The sequence below is a fragment of the Atractosteus spatula genome, chromosome 5 (genome assembly GCF_055471065.1).
Source record: "Atractosteus spatula isolate fAtrSpa1 chromosome 5, fAtrSpa1.hap1, whole genome shotgun sequence".
In the NCBI taxonomy this organism is placed as follows: Eukaryota; Metazoa; Chordata; class Actinopteri; order Semionotiformes; family Lepisosteidae; genus Atractosteus; species Atractosteus spatula.
The window spans coordinates 5,271,122-5,292,290 of record NC_142710.1 but is presented as its reverse complement, the minus strand read 5'-3'; the positions used below and the strand labels follow the sequence as shown (position 1 = coordinate 5,292,290).

General features: G+C 39.3%; 1 protein-coding gene across 1 annotated transcript; it reads left to right on the top strand.

Moving 5' to 3' along the window:
• Window positions 1–1,578: 1,578 nt before the first annotated feature.
• On the top strand, window positions 1,579–20,576 carry LOC148833659 (uncharacterized). The gene is made up of 23 exons (XM_088915277.1): window positions 1,579–1,672; window positions 2,063–2,407; window positions 3,255–3,305; window positions 4,244–4,588; window positions 5,037–5,087; window positions 5,888–6,229; window positions 6,973–7,098; window positions 7,980–8,084; window positions 8,900–9,013; window positions 9,815–9,934; window positions 10,880–10,948; window positions 11,506–11,634; window positions 12,297–12,341; window positions 12,422–12,478; window positions 12,674–12,718; window positions 12,799–12,855; window positions 13,053–13,097; window positions 13,432–13,476; window positions 13,557–13,606; window positions 14,363–14,433; window positions 15,873–15,889; window positions 17,398–17,433; window positions 19,397–20,576. The coding sequence occupies exons 1-23, from the start codon at window positions 1,579–1,581 to the stop codon at window positions 19,948–19,950; spliced, it is 2,913 nt and encodes a 970-aa protein (XP_088771403.1). The 3' UTR covers window positions 19,951–20,576.
• The last annotated feature ends 593 nt before the right edge of the window (window positions 20,577–21,169 follow it).

Below are 21,169 nucleotides of genomic sequence, written 5' to 3'. Positions count from 1 at the left end.
TTGCATTAGGAATTTGTTTTTTCACAGACCCCAGCTTGCTCTCCATGAGACACACAGGCAGGGAGAGAAGCTTGGGGTCAGAGCACAGGGTCAGCCATTTACACAGCACCCCTGGAGCAGCTGGGGTGAAGGGCCTTGCTCAAAGACCCAACAGACTGGGATTCCTCTGCCAGCTACAGGATTTGAACCAGCAACCTTCCAGCCACAGGCACAGATCCTTAGCAACAGAGCCACCCTAAATATCTAAGATTTGGCAAGATCTAAGGCTAAGAGGTAGTAAGTAGCTCTTCTGCTAATGTGTAAGCAGAAGCGGGGCGCTTTAGCCATGCGTGCGCAAGGCCGGCTGAGAACAGCGCCTGGGGGCGGGACTACGAGACTGTATATAGTGGGACGGAGGCTGTGAGACAGCCTCTTCCCTTCGTGTGTGTGTGCGCGCGTTAGTGAAGGTGTAGCGCTGTAACCCCTGTCCGTGTGTGTGCACCATTCCCCGGTTCGAGTTAATAAATGTGTTGTTCAACACCATTCCCCGAGTTCCATGCCTGCTCCATTCCATACCGAAACCCGCGGTCGATACATTACGTTACTGACTACTGAGAATGCCAAATAATAAAATAGAAACAGCCAGGAACTGCATGATAGAATAAACACGCACTTTAAGTAAGCATATAATATTCCAAGTAAGAACATTGCTGTCACGACCGCCAGCCAGCAAAGATCAACTCGTAAGCGAGCTAATCAGCACCAGCAGCGGGTTATTATTAACAAGCGCCGCCGCACATACGGACTCAACTGATAATAGTGCGCGATTTCGTTTTATGAATGGTGTCATGTGACCCACACCCGTTGTGATTGTGGCAGATTTCACCTCTGTACTGTAGTTTACAATCCTGGCGCCTACTCTGTGGCGGCACATAAACTGATTCTTCTCCTTAAGCAGCGACACTTTTCTGTAAGTATTCCTGTAAATTTGAAAGTATTCTGACAAAAATACTTGGTTTTAGGTGCTTAAAACTGTAAAAGTTCATTTTGCTGATGCTTGATTTTACTTATTTAACTTTTTAATTCGGTTAGGAATGAATTAAGATAAAGTTATTTCATGGAATTAGGATAATTTACGTGCTATTACAATAACAATATACTACTATGAATAATAATTAAAAGACGAGTGATTTAAATTGCTTTATTTATTATTGATTATATTAGGCTGTGATACAGCTGTTGCTACAAAGAACACTGGTACTAGTGACATGTGGACAGTGGATTTGTATTTTACTGGAATAAATACGGAGAGGACAATAAGACGAGACAGACAAGGTGAAGCTGCAACAAATAATAAGTCATGACATTAAAGAAAACAAAATAGAGACATTCAAAAAAAAAAGAATTTTAAGTTCAGTCAGTAAGATTAGTTGTCCCATGAAACAGTAAAGCACACATATGAGAGGGGACACTATGTTGCTTGTATGAATGTGTTGAGCATGGAGAGACTATAGAGACGTGTTGTTTGGGTCAGTCAGCACTTCACTGCGGGAAAGTGAAGGGAAAGTGACTGACAATTTGCTCTTTGACAGGAACGTTATGGATATACACAGCAAGATAAATCTAGTGACCACACTGCTAATTGCGTTGGTCAACTGGACGCGGAAGGACAGTACAATACTTTCTAAGCCAGGTATGAGCTGCTGATAACAGTTCTTCTACAGGACTGGCCTGTTCTTATAGCCCACCGGTCTGTTTCCAAACCAACCACAGCTGGACTGTGTAATGTCATTTGGCGTGATTGCTATATTACTTTCTTGCTGGGTAAAAATAATGATTTATGCTTTACTTTACACTTGGTTTAAACCAGTCAATGCCAGCTTTTTCCATCATGCATGCTTTCTTGACATTGCAGCAAATATTGTGAGAGCAATCACGTGAATTATCAAGATAATTCAAATAAATTGAAATAAAAAATAAATTGTCTGTTAAAAAAAGTAACTTTTTTTTTCACATTTGTTGAACCACAATATTTCCTACCATATTGGAAATCAAACCACCATTCTCTTTTGTTCACCCCCAGGTCTACAGTGTAAACTCACGGTTCCATTGGAATCTTTGACTGTCAGTGTGGGCAGTGACATCGTCTTGCCCTGTCACCTCACACCTGAGACAAGCGCCGTGTCTCTGGAGGTGAGGTGGTACAAAGGGAGCTCTGGTGAGCTGGTCCATCAGTACACAGACAGGAGGGAGACAGAATGCCCAGGCTACCAGGGCAGAGTGCAGCTGTTCCATCAGGAGCTGGAGAGAGGCAACGTGTCCCTGCTGCTCAAAGATGTCAGAACCTCAGACCAAAACATCTACACTTGTCACATCAAGTCTGTGCAGGGGGATGAACTGGATTCCCAGCTGGAGATGCTGGTTACAGGTAACACAGTTGAAGACAGTCCTTTCAGGTTGCTAAATAAAACAAGAATCAGGGTTGCTATGAGCGAATACAATTTAAGATGTTATCATTTGCATTGGGGCGGCAGGGTGGTGCAGTTGTCAGCACCCACAGCTCACAGTGCTGGGTCTCTGGGTTCAGTTCCTGGGATGCTGTCTGCATGAAGTTTGTATGTTCTCCCTGTGTCTGTATGGGTTTCCTCCAGGTGGTCCGGTTTCCTCCCACAGTCCAAAGACATGCAGGTGGGTTAACTGGCTCCTGGGAAAACTGGCCCTGGAGTGATTGTGTGTGTGTTTGTGTGTGCTCTCCAGTGGACTCATGTCCCATCCAGAGTGCATCATGGCTTGCTGGGATAGGCTACGCCCTTCCCGACAACCCAGTATAGGATAAAGATGGATGGACTGCTTTATAGATGGAACAATATTGTTCATGTACTGAACATTTTATGTTCAGTAAACGTTTTTAGGGCTATGAAGCAGAATGTAGGGTACACAATCATCTCCAGAAGTTAATGACCCTTTATCTTAAAAAACAGATCTACATTTATGATGTATATTATATATTATATATACTATATATTATTCATATGTATATTAGATATATTATTATATATTATATTATAAATGCAAACACATTTTACAATTTCAAATTCTTGTTTTCAGCATATGAAATTATCATTTAATTGTTTTACTCTTTTAACATTTCGGAATTTCTCACCACTTCTCCTTGTCATTTACATAACAAGTATTATGTAAATGTTTGTATATTTCAGACCATCTGTATCAATTATAACAATAATACATAATAGTCATTTGTCTTTCTTCTCCAGAACCTGTATCAGAAGATCTCCCAACTCATGCCCCACCATCTCCAGTCACAGGTTAAGTACAATTGGGTATTAATCGTGTTTCCTGTCCAATGTTTGATTAAAGCCTATTGTGTGAAAACTGTAAGTTATCTGTTGTGGTATATGCACATTATTTACTAGAGTCTGAGCAATATCTACATATATGTCAGCAAAAAACATTTTAATTATTAAAGTTCTGTTTATATTTTAGTTACAACTGTTTAATCACACAGATATTAGCAGTTACCACGGGTGCATGTGACTATATCAGGTACCAGACCAGTTGTAAATCCAGCATCTTGAATATGTGCAAAGACACATTTTTGGGGAAAATTCTGAAACGTTGTCAGTTTACCTGGTTTTATTCTGTGAATCTTGCTGGTGGCTTTCTGCTGTGTTGACTGGGAACAGAACCCAGAGACACTAACTGCAAAAGATCACATTATCTTATTGCCACAAAGCTATCAAAGCACAACGTTTGATGGGAACTGTACCTGAATAACAAAATGTTCGTGCATCCCTCCAAGCCACAGCATGTGACTGAACTGCAGCTCACAGTTGCAACACATACCTTAAAACAACAGATTCCTTATCCCACGATTCACACCAATGTGTCACTGTACAGACAGGAATAAGAGCATGATGTCAAATCTTAATGCTAGCACTGCAGACAAGCTTGTGTCCTCAAACTGTCTTATCTCCTGACAAAGAACTAATCCGCCGTTAAGGTCTTACCTGAGCTTCTTCAAGACTAAATGTGTGCTTACAATATATTCTTCCTTTGCCTTTACTTTGACATCCAGAGTTCCACTGGGGATGCAATCTGACCAAACAGGAAGAGCAAGTTTAGGGACAGATATTTGTGTTTCTTAAATATTACACAGTATTAATTCTCTCATATTAGTATACAATCACAGTACATGGCTACAAAATGAGCCACCCAAATACCATTCTCTTTTGTTCACCCCCAGGTCTACAGTGTAAACTCACGGTTCCATTGGAATCTTTGACTGTCAGTGTGGGCAGTGACATCATCCTGCCCTGTCACCTCACACCTGAGACAAGCGCCGTGTCTCTGGAGGTGAGGTGGTACAAAGGGACCTCTGGTGAGCTGGTCCATCAGTACACAGACAGGAGGGAGACAGAAGGCCCAGGCTACCAGGGCAGAGTGCAGCTGTTCCATCAGGAGCTGGAGAGAGGCAACGTGTCCCTGCTGCTCAAAGATGTCAGAACCTCAGACCAAAACATCTACACTTGTCACATCAAGTCTGTGCAGGGGGATGAACTGGATTCCCAGCTGGAGATACTGGTTACAGGTAACACTGTTGGAAGAGATTTATATACTAAAATGACATTTTTATTAATTTTATGTATTGAAAAAAATATCTCAAGGAGATATTTAGTATTGTCCGGGACTTGAAACCAGGCTTTTTCTGGCGATAGACCAAATGCTTCCACATGCCATATTAAGCATATTAAGCATTCACTTAAGGTATGTGTTCAGGTGTGTTAATATATGCATGACACAATGTGCTGTGTTACCTGGTGTACATTCTGAAAGTCTGGATCTGTTTTTAGAATGCAAACATAATTTAATATTTTTTTGTCAAGAAAAATGTAGCATTTTCAGTTGACTTTTGACAGTGCAATTTTTTCCACTATTTATCCTTATCTTTAAATATCAAGTCAAATTTACATTACATTACATGGAACTTCTAAAACATGGATAATGGTAATCCAGAAAAATAATCTTTTTTCCTCCAGACTCTGTATCAGAAGATCTCCCAACTCCTGCCCCTCCAGTTGTGATCACAGGTTAAGTACCTTTGGATATTAATCACATTCGCTGTGAACCATATAGTTAATGCTTATTATAAAAACATTTTTTTTAAAAATATGTTTTGATGTTTTTTTAAGAGTTCTGCTCCTCCCAAAATACCTCGTCTCAGTGATACTCTCAGATTATGTGGGTGTGTGAGAGTGTGTAGGGGCTCCTAAATTTAATGATAATTAAAATACAGACATCTTGCCAGTTATTGCTCGTACAACACCAGTGAAGCCAAAAGATCTGTTATGGAAGAAAAAATTCACAATTTGCTCCTTATTATAATTGTGCCAAAAAGTTCTGTATGATGGGAACTGTACCATAATAGCATCCTATAGACTGTACGTCTAAGAGACACATTGTTTGCCTGCATTGCAGCACATAGATAGCCAAACAGCTGGGTCCCCAGCCTACTAGTAATACCAATGCAACACTGTGCAGTAAAGGAATCTGAAACCTATACTAAATAATACTAAATGTTATTCGCTTGTAATGCAGTCTTGCAGTGTCAAAATGTTCTAACCTCCAGATAAGGAATTAATCTGCCTCCAAGATATTCCTGGGACTAATATGCGACTGTGTGCAAGATCGCAATATTTTATTTTTCTTTTCCTTTGTGTTGAAGTTCAGTTTTTGTGGCACTGGGATTTTGAATCTTAACAAGCAAGAAAAGTGGCTTTTAGACCATCTTTTAAATATTACACTGTTAATTATCTTATATAAGTGTAAAGGCACACCAAATCCCTTCAACAGCATTCACCAAAGCACTATTCTCTTTTGTTCACCACAGATCAGTTTACACTCATGGTTCCATCAAAATCTTTGTCTGGCAATGTGGGCAGTGACATCGTCCTGCCCTGTCACCTCACACCTGAGACAAGCGCCGTGTCTCTGGAGGTGAGGTGGTACAAAGGGAGCTCTGGTGAGCTGGTCCATCAGTACACAGACAGGAGGGAGACAGAAGGCCCAGGCTACCAGGGCAGAGTGCAGCTGTTCCATCAGGAGCTGGAGAGAGGCAACGTGTCCCTGCTGCTTGAAGATATCAGGATCTCTGACCAAGGCATCTACACATGCCAAGTCAGCTCTGGGTTTAGGAACAAGCTTGAGTCTAAGTTGAAGATAGTGGTTAGAGGTGAGTACTGGAGCTTTTTATACTATGGCTGTTACTTTCAGTTATATATTATATATAATATATGCTATTTGGACGTTTGCAGTTAACACTCATCCCCAGGCACTACTTATCCCTGTTCATTAGAGCACTTCTGACCTCAGTTACATATTGGTATTAATTGAATTTTGTGTTCAGAAATACACAAAATAGTCTTTAACAGGGACATTATTGAACAATATTGTTAATATATGTACAGATTATGTGTCAATAAAAGGCTTTTTAAATGGTGTCATTTTGATAGTTTCCTTAGAAGACCTTTCATTTTAGTAAGGTGCGTCAACACTGTATAATGCCAGCTACACCACAACATCGTATTATAGTTTATATTATATTAATAATATTATGATATATTATTATACTATATTAGATTACAGTGCTGCTATATTTTCCTGTAGTAAATCACACAATTGACCAGACTAAGTGCTCCACATCCCACTACTTACACCAATGTAATGGAGCAGAAAGGTGTTAGGTCTGGGGATCAGAACTGCATAATTAATTAGCCAAAAAATGATCTCTCAGCTGTTTTGGAATTTTAAATCTGACTATAATGCAAGAGTGAATATAGGATGTGTTCTTTCACCCTCACCTTGATGTTAAAGGTGTTCAGTTAGATTGGTTCTTTATTAGATTCTACTTACTGTCAAGCTATGGATAACTGATTGATCAAATGTTCACTATATATCCATTCTTTTATCTTCCAGGCCAGAAGCATGGACAGCCATTATCCTTCCGTTGGGATCACCGAAGAGAAGGTTTTGTACTGGGAATGGCAGTGGCTCTGATGGTTTTTATATTGTTTCAGTGGATGAAGAATAGAAAAACACAAGGTATTATAAAATCTCAAAATCTGTGTTATCAAAGCTATATTATGTAAACATAATCATGACACATGCATTTACATAACAAGTGTTATTATGATAGAATACAACACAAAAAAGGCTGTATTTTTTGAAGTTATTGTAATACAAATATATGAAGGTACTTCATTTTTAAACTGAAATGTTTTTAGGAAAAATATTTACTGGTAAATTGCTATATAGACCACGTCTTCATGGGGTCAGAGCGCAGGTCAGGCATTTGTACAGCGCCCCTGGAGCAGCTGGGGCCTAACGGAGTAGGATTCCTCTGTCGGCCATGGGATAAGAACCTTCCAGCGACAGGCGCAGATCCTTAGCCACAGAGCCACTGCACCGCCCTTATTTTATCCTCATCAAAATGTATTAGAATCACCTTATTTCCACTAACTTGTAAGCACATCGTTCTATTTTTATTTTGTCTGCTAGTTTCCATTGTCTGGTTCACTAAAATAAAAGGTGTGGACAAAGAGATTTGTTAAACCTTTTAGATATGAAGCCATGACACGCCACTAAAGTAATATGGGGAAATATGTATTTTACTTATCTTACTTAACATTAATGAATACATATTAATAAAGACTTATAAATGAATCTGCTACTTTGGTTTGTGGGGGGGTCTGTCAGCACCACTGCTGTATACATGTATATAATTCATTTTCTTTAAATATTTGTCATTTACTGTTCTGGCTTCAGGGGAAAGATAGACCTGTTGAAATCCATGCCCTACAAGTTCTCTCTGTGAGTCTTCCAGGGGGAGATTGAAGAAATAATGGAATTGAGCACGATGGGCTTAATAAGTTTTTTCCTGTTTTTAACCTGCTTTCTTTGGAACTTTGGTTGTTTTTTTCTAGGAAAGAAGTCTCGAGTCCTGCGGAACACGTGTCTCGGCCTGATATTTCTGTCTGCAGTTGTTGGAGGCCTATTTTACACTGATAAATTACCACAGGAGCTGTCAGGTATGTTTTACAGCACAGAATCCAGAGAGGTGTAGGATCCGTGAACATTGTTCGATAACATGATTGATTTGAACTTTGTGATTAATCTTAATACAGAGAGTCCCCATTATGTCACTTTTAAGGACTGAAAAGTAGCAATTTAAAGTGTAAATACAAGGTGTTAGAGACCATAATCCTGGTATTTCTTCCATAAGAACAGCTTAGGATATTTACCATGTCCTTAAATCATTTTCCTTTATATCATAAAAAACATATTTAGATATATACCAATGACACCCAGTAAACTTTTTTTTTGTTTAGAATTTTAACACTAAAACCCTCCCAGAAAATGGTATGGTTAGGGACAATTTCTTTTTTTTATTTAAAAACACAAAAGCATCTAAGTATGATAGGGAGGTTTAATATGAACTTTATAAAGTTGACATCATATCTCAAATCAGCTGTTTTCATTGCAGTACCTCCCTCTCACAGCTTTTTTTTGGTCAGTAGACAATCTTATGACTTTCTCCTCCATGAGTGCTAAGCTGGTTAGAGTGTTTGGATTATGAAGATCTTTAACCCAGCAATCATCCCATTGTTTCCATTACCTCACTTCTTTGCCATATTATCTGTACTTTTGAAATGCTTTTGAAGAGAATTTTCCCTTCCTGGAGATGGGAGAAGGGGAGTTCACCGTTCTGCTATTGTGTACAGAAACATGTTGCAAATTGATTCTATATTTTGGGGCCCTGTAGTGCTCTAATGGGGGAAGAAGTATTGAGATTTAGTGACAGTTTTCTTCATTGCTTTGAAGACCTTTAATTTTTTGTTTTAAGGAATGATGCCTTGTGATGATGCAGACAGCTGCCTGCCCGTTGTGTCAGCTGCTGTGACCATCTTGATTTCTACATACTCTTTCATCCGAGTCGTCAGGGTCCAGGAGAATCCAGGTACACAGCACAGCTTCATGTAGATAGTTGTCATGTAGAGTTTGCCATGATGAAAAGCATCTGAAGACTCTACTAAGACAGATTACAACATAGCACAGTCAAATCAGACGTCCACACTATACAAGTCAACATGCAATAAAACCATGAGGGTTCTCCGAAATAATTTTTAATCATTTTTACTGCCCATGCACTTACTGTAGTCTGCAATATTAACACAACAGCTTTTAGCTCTAATAATAGTTGCAATACACACTTTAAAAATCATAATTAGATTTTGTTTTGCTCCGAAAACATAATGATAATGACACATTCCTTCAAATTGGCTAAATCCATAATGAACCTCTGATCTGTACATTGCAAGTTCAGATCCAGGCTGTGCCACTCTTTGCCATCAGCTGACAATGTGGAATAGGCAGTCCACAGCAGTGAGAAACACAACCCAAAAGGTACAAAAATGTAGGGGGACACCACAGTCAAAACTGTTGTTATTGCCTTAAAATCAAGCCATTTCTATTTTTAATCATGAAATTAATAGGAATATTAATAGTTCAATATAACATACATTTTATTTTGGGGTAATTTGATGCATAAATATAATTATATACATTTCATCAAAAGTACCTCATGTTCAACATGTTTGTGTTTCATATGACTGACCTTTTTGATAAAATAGTTTTGGTATTGGTGGACTTTAGAATGTTAATCACAATTATTCAAATTTCAATCAAGGTTGGACTGTAAATTATTTATGCATTATTTATTGTTGTACTCAACTCTTTTCTGTTCTTATTCAATGTCCAGGGATTAAAACTGAAGTAGCAGTGCCTTCCTGGTTCCTGCCTACAGGAATGGGATTTGGTGTGGGCTTGTTTGTTGGAATCGGAAGTATTTGCCTGTACTTCATAATGAAGAGCAAACAAGGTATATTAATTTCTAAATCAGCAAATTTGTATAATCAAAATATGTCCGTGGTAATCACAAACGTTATTCTCCCACATAAAAAACATTAGTAGTATGCCACTACTGTATCATAAAGCTGAGCGAATGATGAATTTGCTTGTGAGACCCTGTTGGATGGGTGTGAGAGTTACAAGGAATAAGAGGCTTTCAAGCTACTAAAACTAAAAAAGCATCAGACTATAAACAATTACCAGTGCGAGAAAAATGTATCCAAGTATAAATATATATAAGTATATATTTTATATACATTTTAAGTAACCACATCCATTACTGCATGTAAGGGTGATGATTAATTGGAAGCTGGAAGGAGGTCTAATTCTAATGCTGCACTTCCGCTCTCCTATACAGTATATATATACTACCCAATCTCCACCCTAGCAGCAGCTCCCATGTTCATTCCTCATAACTGAAGGGGATTGTGACAGAGCTGATCTTCAGCAAATGGCACCATTTCCTTAGCCAGGAGAACTCACACCACAGTATTAAGTTATGGATGTTATTCTCTCTTTTTAGGTTTGCAAGATAATAGTTGTGAATTCTGGCAATTTAAGAGTTTAACAGATACATGAAAAAGCTTCCTGGCTGCCCATATCTCTACACACATTGTTTCTATCACCCCTCCCTCAACCCCAACTTCACCCTAGCAGCAGCTCCCTGGTTCATTCCTCATAAGTGAGCAGGGTTGTGACAGAGCTGATCTTCAGCCAGTGCTGTTATTTCCTCTGCCAGGAGAGCTACCACCAAAGTTAGAAGTATGCCATCCCTTTACATTCACCATTTCAGTTTCAATTCCAGTTTGACTGAATTACTGAATTCTATGATCCTGCAGTATGAGGCCATAAATCACTGGATACCTTTTGCTTCAGGATAGTTCATTACATAATGGATGTTATGCTCTTTTTTCAGGCCTGCCAGAAAATATTGTAGCATACTGGCAGTTGAAAAGTTTGACAGATTATTTTGAAAATTTCAGAGGTAAGAAGTTCTGCCTGGCTTGTTCATAGGCTCATTTTAGTGATAAAAACGAAAAACAGAGAAATGGATTCACAAGATTAATGTAACAGGAACCTTCTTTGTTAACTAAGTGCCACTGTGGGAATGACACATAATACTTTTCTATTATGTCATTATTTCCTAAATCCAACATAAGCAGCAAACACACCTTACTAGTTTATTTGAAACCCTAACTGAATTTAAGTGCTGCCTGGCAATCTGTGCTCAGAATTTTAATGTAGTAGTACCTAGTTCTGTTGTCAACAAAAATACATAATAGAACACAAAAGAAAAGGCAAACAGCAGTAAATCCCTAAGTAAAGTTAGTCAATGAACATTATGAGTACATATTTTCTGAAAAACAATTTTCTTTAATGATGCAGTCTTTAATTTTATAATATCATCATGGTGGTGTGGTTGAACTTTGATGTTTTAATCAGAATGAGGGTCTCAGTCACAGTACAGGATGTAATGATTGACATATTATTGACCCCAGGACTGTTTTGCTCAGCTCATTTCTGTTCCTTTTAATTGTCCAGGTATTCAGTCTGAAGAAGGTGTGCCCTCCTGGTTACTGCCAGCTGGAATGGGATTTGCAGTGAGCCTTGTCTTTACCGCAGTTTCTTCCCTTTTGGTTTGCCTGTGCTGTTTAGGAAAGACACAACGAGGTATATTTATGACCTTGATAATCACAATATTGTTCATCTGAGAAACATACACCTTAACTGTGTTATTTAGCCAGGTGATTCTAGTAAATTATAGTAGTGAATTTACATGTTAGGTCTTTATGTTTGTTTGTTTGTTTGTTTGTTTATTTGTTTGTTTGTTTTGCACCTTATGATTATGGGATAGACCTTGGATTATCCTAGATAGCACAGGCTGTGGCTCACCATGGACAGGATAGGCCTTGGGTTGCCATGGATATGATTAGCATAGGGTTGCCATGATAGAGTAGGCTCTGGGTTGCTGGGAGTCTTTCTGATGGTGCATTGGATGTGTGGACTGACTCTTTCATCCACATGTCCCTACTACTAACACTAGAAACGTTTCAGACTATAAAAATAACTATTAAAAGTACTGTGTATAACACTAGGTTATTGTTTATATCCCATTTGGATCCTCAAGTTTTTTAGCATCTAACATGAAAAGTGTAAACTAAGTGAAATTATTTTTTTCTTGTACCCGTTTGTTCAAATGTCCATTACTATCCTTAAATTGCAAATCCTATTAAACTTTTTCAGCCTTACGGGACAAAGCCATTTATATTAGATACAACAGAAGCTTTACACATGACTCAACATTAACTACTGCTGTCTGTATTCACTTTCAGTCGAGGAAAATCAAATTGGCCAAAAGACTAAACTGAATGACACTGGTAGGTACAGTACTGTGTGTTATTAATAATACACTTTACTTCACTCCAAATTCACATTCAGTGTTTATGTTCACATTTAGGTAATGAGCACCAAATTAACCAGATGGATGAAACAGACATAACTCTGAAAACAGATGGTGAGTTTGTATGTTTAGGGGTGCAGTAGTCTTAATGCCAGGATACAACAAGCAGCTGATAATTCAGGGCAATAGTTTTGCTGTTGATATTGTTCTGCCAATATGTAACTACCTTAATGTTGATCAGAGTAAATTACAAGTCCTGCAGTACATACTACCTCAACATTAACTACTTCTGTCTGTATTCACTTTCAGTCGAGGAAAACCAAATGGGCCAAAAGACTAAACTGAATGACACTGGTAGGTACAGTACTGTGTGTTATTAATAATACACTTTACTTCACTCCAAATTCACATTCAGTGTTTATGTTCACATTTAGGTAATGAGCACCAAATTAACCAGATGGATGAAACAGACATAACTCTGAAAACAGATGGTGAGTTTGTATGTTTAGGGGTGCAGTAGTCTTAATGCCAGGATACAACAAGCAGCTGATAATTCAGGGCAATAGTTTTGCTGTTGATATTGTTCTGCCAATATGTAACTACCTTAATGTTGATCAGAGTAAATTACAAGTCCTACAGTACATACTACCTCAACATTAACTACTTCTGTCAATGTTCTTTCTTTCAGTCGAGAAAAACCAAATGGGCCAAAAGATTGAAGTGAATGACACTGGTAGGTACAGTACTGTGTGTTATTAATAATACACTTTACTTCACTTCAAATTCACATTCAGTGTTTATGTTCAGATTTAGGTAATGAGCACCAAATTAACCAGATGGATGAAACATACATAACTCTGAAAATAGATGGTGAGTTTGTATGTTTAGGGGTGCAGTAGTCTTAATGCCAGGATACAACAAGCAGCTGATAATTCAGGGCAATAGTTTTGCTGTTGATATTGTTCTGCCAATATGTAACTACCTTAATGTTGATCAGAGTAAATTACAAGTCCTACAGTACATACTACCTCAACATTAACTACTTCTGTCAATGTTCTTTCTTTCAGTCGAGAAAAACCAAATGGGCCAAAAGATTGAAGTGAATGACACTGGTAGGTACAGTACTGTGTGTTATTAATAATACACTTTACTTCACTTCAAATTCACATTCAGTGTTTATGTTCACATTTAGGGAACGAGCACCAAATTAACCAGATGGATGAAACGGACGTAACTCAGATGGTGAGTTCATATCTCTAGAAGGATAGTGGTTCTAGTGCCGGGATACAAAAAGAGGCTGATATTTCAATAGAGGCAATAGTTTTGCTGTTGGTATTGTTCTGGCAATATACGACTACCATAATGTTGATCAGAGTTAAATTACAAGCCCTAAACACTACCTCAACATTAACTACTGCTAGCTATATTCTTTCTTTCAGTCAAGAAAAACCAAATGGGCCAAATGATTCAATTGAATGACATTGGTAGGTGCAGTACTGTATTTTATTAATAGTACACTTCGGTATCATCATCAGCAGCCATATCACCCTGCAGCTCAAAACTGGCAACACACTGAGCTAAGCAGGTGTGAGTCTGGTCAGTACCTGGATGGGAGACCTCCTGGGAAAAACTAAAGTTGCTGCTGGAAGAGGTGATAGTGGGGCCAGCAGGGGGTGCTCACCCTGCGGTCTGTGTGGGTCCTAATGCCCCAGTATAGTGACAGGAACTCAGTGGAAAGCGATCCTCGGCAACCAAGGAAGTCTCCAGTTGGGACGGCTACTCGTACTACTGGAGCCAGGCTTCTGAGGGCGAGAGAGTGGGACTGCCCTAGTGCAATGGCTTTCCCCCTTCAAAACGCTCACCTGCACGGGTGTCTTCGTGCAGCAAATCTTCCATCCAGATGAGGTGCACAAAGTACAACCGCCATCGTCGGACACAATGGACAACCATCATATCAATATCATCATTAACTACTGCTGTCTATATATATATTTCCAGCCAAGAAAGACCAAAAGGGCCAAGAGTTTAAAACAACACCTAAGAGGCACAAAGGGTGCAAAATGGATCAAGTAGACAACACTGCGCAAAAACGTAAGTTCTGTGTGTAGTCACAATCTTGAGAGGCGCAGAAGTCCTGACACCGAAATTCAACAAGAGGCTGATGAGTCCCAGTCTAGATTTGTACAGAACAATAGTTGTGCTGCTGGAATGGCATTGTCATGGGCAACATCACCCAGAAGCACCATTCGTCCTTCAACATACAGTTAAAAATATTCTCTGGCCAAATGTGAAAGAGTGATGTCTAGAGCTGTCTAACAGTAAGAGGAGCATTACAGCCTTTCCTCCATCCACTGGCCTCTGCACTGGGGTAATAAGTTGGCCCTGTCTTATAGAATACTGAACGATAAGTCAGGAAGGAATGTAACATCACTATCCTTCCTCCACTGCGAGGAGATATAGGGGCAGAATGGCTCAGTCTTAATCTCTTTTGGTCCCTCGCACAAGTATTTGTATATTGCGTAATATTTTAAATGTGTTCAATATAAATTCTGCAAAACAACAAATGGTGTTAGTGAACAGAATATTGTGTGATGGTCAAATTCTAATCTTGCACTTCCAAGATTGTGCGTAAAAGCTCCCTCTCTATACATTGTATTCAAGCACTCACCATTTTGCTTTGTTAGACTCCACAAAGAAAACCAAGTACGATTCTGATTAACCAAATTGTGATTTCTTTATTGCAATAAAGAAAAGAGCACAAACAAAGTTAAATGGTTATAACCTTGTCTCTCACTTACATTTTGAAACAGAACAAGCTTTTATTCTTGAAGATGGGCAAAATGTTCCATACTAAAACATACATTTTTATGATTGTGGAATAACAAATGGTATACTCTCTGTTTGGTTAGACCTCCTCATGGAAGGGAATAATAGATTACACGTTACTCTGATTCCCTGGAAGAGAAGTGCACCCTCAAATTGCCTGTAGGCTCAATAACAGCCAGAATCATCAATGAAAGAGAATGGAACAGTAGCATGAGGGTGTCATTCTTCTTACTAGCCTGATGGTGGTGTTGCCTTGTTTTGCTCAAATCCAGTTTGTCTGCAGCTAGTCTTCTGTCAGGGTTAGAGGAATAGCTGATCTATCAGTGATCTTTCCTTTATCCCTTATACCGTAAAGTGTCGTGGGGAGAAACAACTGTCGGCCAGCTGCCAGCTGGAAGGCCCTCTGAGAGGGATTGTGGCTCTTTAATGCCTTCAATCAAGGTTTTTCTTGGTCAACTTCTTGTCTTGGACCCTGACATCCTACTCTTATATGCTCTCTATCCCAGTTGTTTGGTAGCCATGCGAACAAGATGACCAAACTTCCTTATCTCAAGTTGTTGTATAAGTGGTGGACTGGTGTAACCCTCTGTTTCTCCAATTCTTTCATTTTTGATCTTGTTTCGTCTGGTCTTGTTGGCAGCTCTCACAGAGGGTGAGTTTACGTTCTGGGCTCTTTGTCAAGGTCCATGTTTGGCACTGGTACACCGCTGTCGGAATAGATGGAATTAATTTTGTCTTGATCTCTATGGGAATGTGTGGGTGTCTCCGGAGAGGTGCGAGCTGATAGGTGACCTTATTTGCTTTCCGTATCCTTGTATCCATCTCTCTGTTCAGTCTTCCATCTTCTGTGAAGATGCTTCCCAGATATTTGATATTCTGACACTTGTTGAAGCTGAGTGCCATTGACAGTGATATTGAGGCTGACGGGAATTCTGCTCACCTTCATCGTTTCGGTCCTGTTTATGCTGATCTTCATATCATACTCTTCACAAATGATATTTAGTCTAGTCATATGAACCTGCAGTTTCTCCTCATCTTCATGGACAAGGATTCGGTTATCAGCACACAGATTCTCCTTCAAGGCTTCAGGTTCTGGGCTGGCCTCTTTGATAATTTCTTCTATGTACATAATGAAAAGCAGAGGTGACCCTGAGTCCATTTAAAGTATGTACAGAGCTCATACCGTTAGCATAAAGAGCTCTGATATTATCCTTTCACATTGTACCACTCCAATATCCTCCACAATTTCTCCCATTTTCCCTGTCAAAAGCTTTTTCTTGATCCACAAATACCAAGTTAAATTCTCTATTATGAGCTATTGCTTTCTTTCTTATTTGTCGTAGCGCAAAGATGGCATCTGTGTGTTCACTTCCTTTCCTAATAACCATATGTGCATCACTCAGTAAGGTTTCACCTTGTACCTAGTGTGCTGCTTCAATATGTTTGCTTACATTTTCCCGGTGTAGTTTAATAATGATATTCTTCTCTACATGTTATATTCTTCTTACTTCCCTTCTTACTCCAAATTGGTAAGACCACTTCAAATGGGGGGTTGCAGAAATGGAGAAAATCAGAAAATGACTGAGTGGATAAATCAATGAGAAAACTAAATAATCATAACCCCTAAACTTTCTGCTAAGAATATACCAAAGTGGTTAGAATTCTTTGTTCTCTGGCACAGCTTCGGTGAAGAGAGTAGTAATTTGGTCACACCTGGTTAAACAAGTATTTATTTACAATGCAACTGACACACAGTACACTACACACAGCATAAATGTAGACACTACACACAACACACAGGTTACTGTATTTACAAGTTTATCAACAAGGCTTTTCAGAGACCTACAATAAGCCACATGCACATGCAGCACCTACATGTATTTGAGGAAACATGAAAAACCTCCAGGTGAAGGTGTATATGATGTTCCGCATACAGTATTTATATACATATATATTTAGTGCCTCACAACGTATATGCCTTCACGAATGTGCTAGAAATACCATTCTTTTAACCATCTAACCTGAGAACAGTTCCTTCAATAATCTTTGATTTTGAAATAGACAGTTATAGTAGACAAATGATTCTAGTTGACTAGAATCTGATTGTGTCACTGATTCTAACAAATCGAAATGATTCAAATGATAATGCAATCTAAACAATAAACAATAGAGTATATTGACTAACTTGTTAATTTGATATTTTCCAGGTTTTCCAGGACAGATTCAGATACAGTATTTGGAAGGTAATTTCCCCTTTGTAATAAATTAATTTTGATTTTTTAAAATTAATTATATAAACTCAGATGTTCTGCTCAAGTTGAAATGTCATTTGGACATTTTGTTATGAATAAGCACTCAATATGTATTGGACCCCTTCAAAACCAGCAGTGAAAACTGAACCAGATGATACTGTTTGAAATTAAGGGATCGTGTTTTTAATGCAGACAACAGGAAATGTTACACTACACAGAGATTTGTGGGAGTCTCCTTGGCATGCTTGATGAATTGAATGGATAATTTCCTAAGATTACTTAGTTAATAGTAGCTAAAGAAAAATAAGTGTAACATGGTTGGCTGAGAGCAGTAGTATCTTATCTGTATGCTTATCTCCTTGAACTTTCCACTGCTTCGACACTCCAAACACGTCATGTTGTGATCAAACTGATCCCTGGATAAATTACTTTTAATTCAAGCCTTGTAACCACGTAACAGATTAATGCTATCATGAATAGAGAGGAAAATTCTCTAGCATATGCACTAACATAGACAAGTGTATTCAAAGGTATAACTGTTAATAAGAGGGAGGGTTTCAGCCAGTTTCACTTTAGTCTGTCAAAATGTGGTCAGCTGATGTGAGGGCACTTGGATTCAGTAAATTGAATGGGCTCCCTCTGGTGACTGTTAACCCCTGTATGACTTCAGGGTAAACGTGCAGTGTGTGATGTGTGATCCACAGTCCACAGCTGTTCACAGGACTCAGTACTTTCTTAAAGCCCCTGATCTCTTCATCAAGCCCCAGCAGGGTCTCTCTCTGGCCCAGCGCAATCCACTCACTTAGCTCAGACTCTCACCCAGTTTCCACACATCTCACTGCTCACAATGTACCATCATTTATAGAATGGATAGTTCCAGTCCTGAAATCTGATTGGCTGACACGCATTCAAAGCCGTGCTATATTCTCTGATATACGCGCACCCCGGAAGGAATTTTGACTTTTTACTGTGTGATAAAGAAATATCAATGCAGTGACTGATAAATAACTGTCAATCAAATCAATCACATAGGCTTTAAAAGCCTACTTCTTATTATAGATAAGAAAGCATAGAAAAAAAGTTTGGATTCTCAGGTATCTGATACACGTATCTTCCTCTGCTGTCTTTGGTGTGCTCTTGAGGATCCTTGTGATATTTTCTTGCTCTCGTTGAATGATAGTGTCACATAGTTTAAATCATTTTCATTCTTAGAAATGATCAAACGCTCAGTTAAAAGCAAGGGAGATTATGTCTGTTATTGTGGACATAAAAACAAGAGTTTGTTACGGCGTTATTGGAAACCCAATTTTAATGACAAAGCGCTGCAGTGATATCCTGGCAGGCAATGAGACCAGTACCTGTGGGAGCACTCCAGCAGCAAAAAGGAAAATGCCTGACGAAATAGGGATTGGACAGTTTTTCAATGCTTGTACGATCAATGGAAATGTTCAAATAAATGTGCTAAGGAAATAAACAAAAAACAAGTCATTTATTCCTTTATCATATTGGCTAGCTAATGTCTTTTCTTTGCTAGTTATTGTTACTTATGTATGTGTTCCTGCGTTGCGTAACAACGAGGGACTATATTCTCTGGCAGAGGAATGTAAACAGATGAATTTTTGTGTTAAATACATTTTTAAATTAAAATTCATTCTATACAGCAATCGCATATTTGGGGACCGTTTTATGAAAGCAATAAGACACTTGAGGCCTGTGCTATATTACCTTTTAACTGTGACTATATCCACGATATAGCACGGCCTGTCGTGACAGATTGCTTAAGTATAGCTGTAGCTATTCTCAATAATATTCCCTGAACATTCTGGAATCTCTTTGTTTAGAGAAATCCATCACTATTGCACTGAACTGTTCTAAGAGGTGGTTGGCATTTAGAATGGACACATAGAAAACATTTCACATAAGTCCTACATTATTCCCTCTGTCTACTTTATAGTGATAATGACCCTGGATGAGGACACAATGAACCCCTACCTGATGGTGTCAGAAGATGGCAGATCAGTGAGGTGGACAGAGCAGCGCCAGAATCTCATTGACATCCCAGAGAGGTTTGATGAATACCCCTGTGTGCTGGGCAAGAGATTACCTGCAGAAATGAGGTGGGGGTGTTACTGGGAGGTGGAGGTTGGAAACAAGAAGTACTGGGAGCTGGGAGTGGCCCGAGACTCAGTGTGCAGGAAGGGACAACTGAGTCTGAGCCCTGGAGCTGGGTTTTGGGTCCTGAGTCTTTGGGATGGGAAGCTGACGGCCCTGACTGACCCAGAGACCCCACTGGACACAGACGTTCTCACAAGAGTGGGGATCTATGTGGACTATGAAGAGAAGAAGGTCCGCTTCTACAATGTTGATAAAGATTCCAACAAATGTGAGAAAAAACGACCCATCTACATTTTTGACGAGGAAATCGACAGGACAGTCCGTCCTTTCTTCTCCCCTGGCAACAGTGATCAGAACCCACTGATCATATCTCCCAATGCAAGAAAGCCATAATGGAAATTGAACTATCTTCAATACACTACTGCAAAAGTAGTTTTACTTTTGTGTGGTGTGGTGGATCGGTGGCTGAGGATCTGCACCTGTGGCTGGAAGGTTGCTGGTTCAAATCCCATGGCTAGCAGAGGAATCCTACTCCATTGGGCCCCTGAACTGCTCCAGGGGTGCTGTACTACTCTGTTGGGTCCCTGAGCAAGACCCTTAATTCCAGGGCACTCTACAAAATATTAGACTCTATGGGCATGAGGCCTGGTGACCATTTCGGAGTTCTTGGATTATCCTTATTTACCCTTGAAGAGGGTGGCGAAGAAGGTCCACTTCTACAATGGTGAAGTTTACCAAAAAAAGTACCCCTCATTTACACTTTCGAAGAACAAATCGATGGAGCTGTCTGTCCTTTCTTCTCCCCTGGGAGCAGTGATCAGAATCGCCTAATCCTATCTCCTAATGCAAGCACGTTAAACAGGAATTTATAGCTCATGAATAATACCCTGCTAAAGGAAATCTAAAAACCTGTTGACCCTTTTGGATATCTTGTATGATCATTTTAATTGTACTCTTTATAAATTTATCCTTGCCATAAAAGTTGCAGCTGTGTGTATAAAAGTGTTTCAGTGTATTAAAATTTTTCAAAAACTGTTTTCTAAAAATCCTTACAGTTTTGAAGTAATTTCTATGGGTGTTTGGGAACTTGGATAGTGAGTTAAAGCACAACATTAGTTTGTGAAATGCCAGATTTTTTATGTGTTATTACAGTCATCTTGGATTACTGAATTCATATTTGTTAAAGGCTTGAAGCTGAAGGTGCTGTGCAGGGAGAAGCAAAGGCTGGAGACGTCGGCCGATTCCACAGAGAAATATGGAGAGCATGGAAGTAGCACTACAACTGGGAAGAAAACTGGGAGAAATGACTAATGACTAAGCAGCGCCTCGGTATTAAATAGTGAAACGTGAATTGAATAACAGATTGGATAATTACTCATGAAGACAGGTCACCAGGAGGAGATCTGGTCAGAGCACCAGGCCCTGGAAAACCGGTTTCCCAGGGAAAGTGCTGGCTGTAGGACACCACAGGCCAGCAGTCATGATATATATAGTGTGGCACTATTCAGTGTGGAGGGGCGTGTTCAGTGTGGAGGCGGAGACCCGGAGGAAGGGCGATGCAATGGCTTTGTAAACACAGCTGCACTCACTGATCAGGGACGAGCCACAGCTG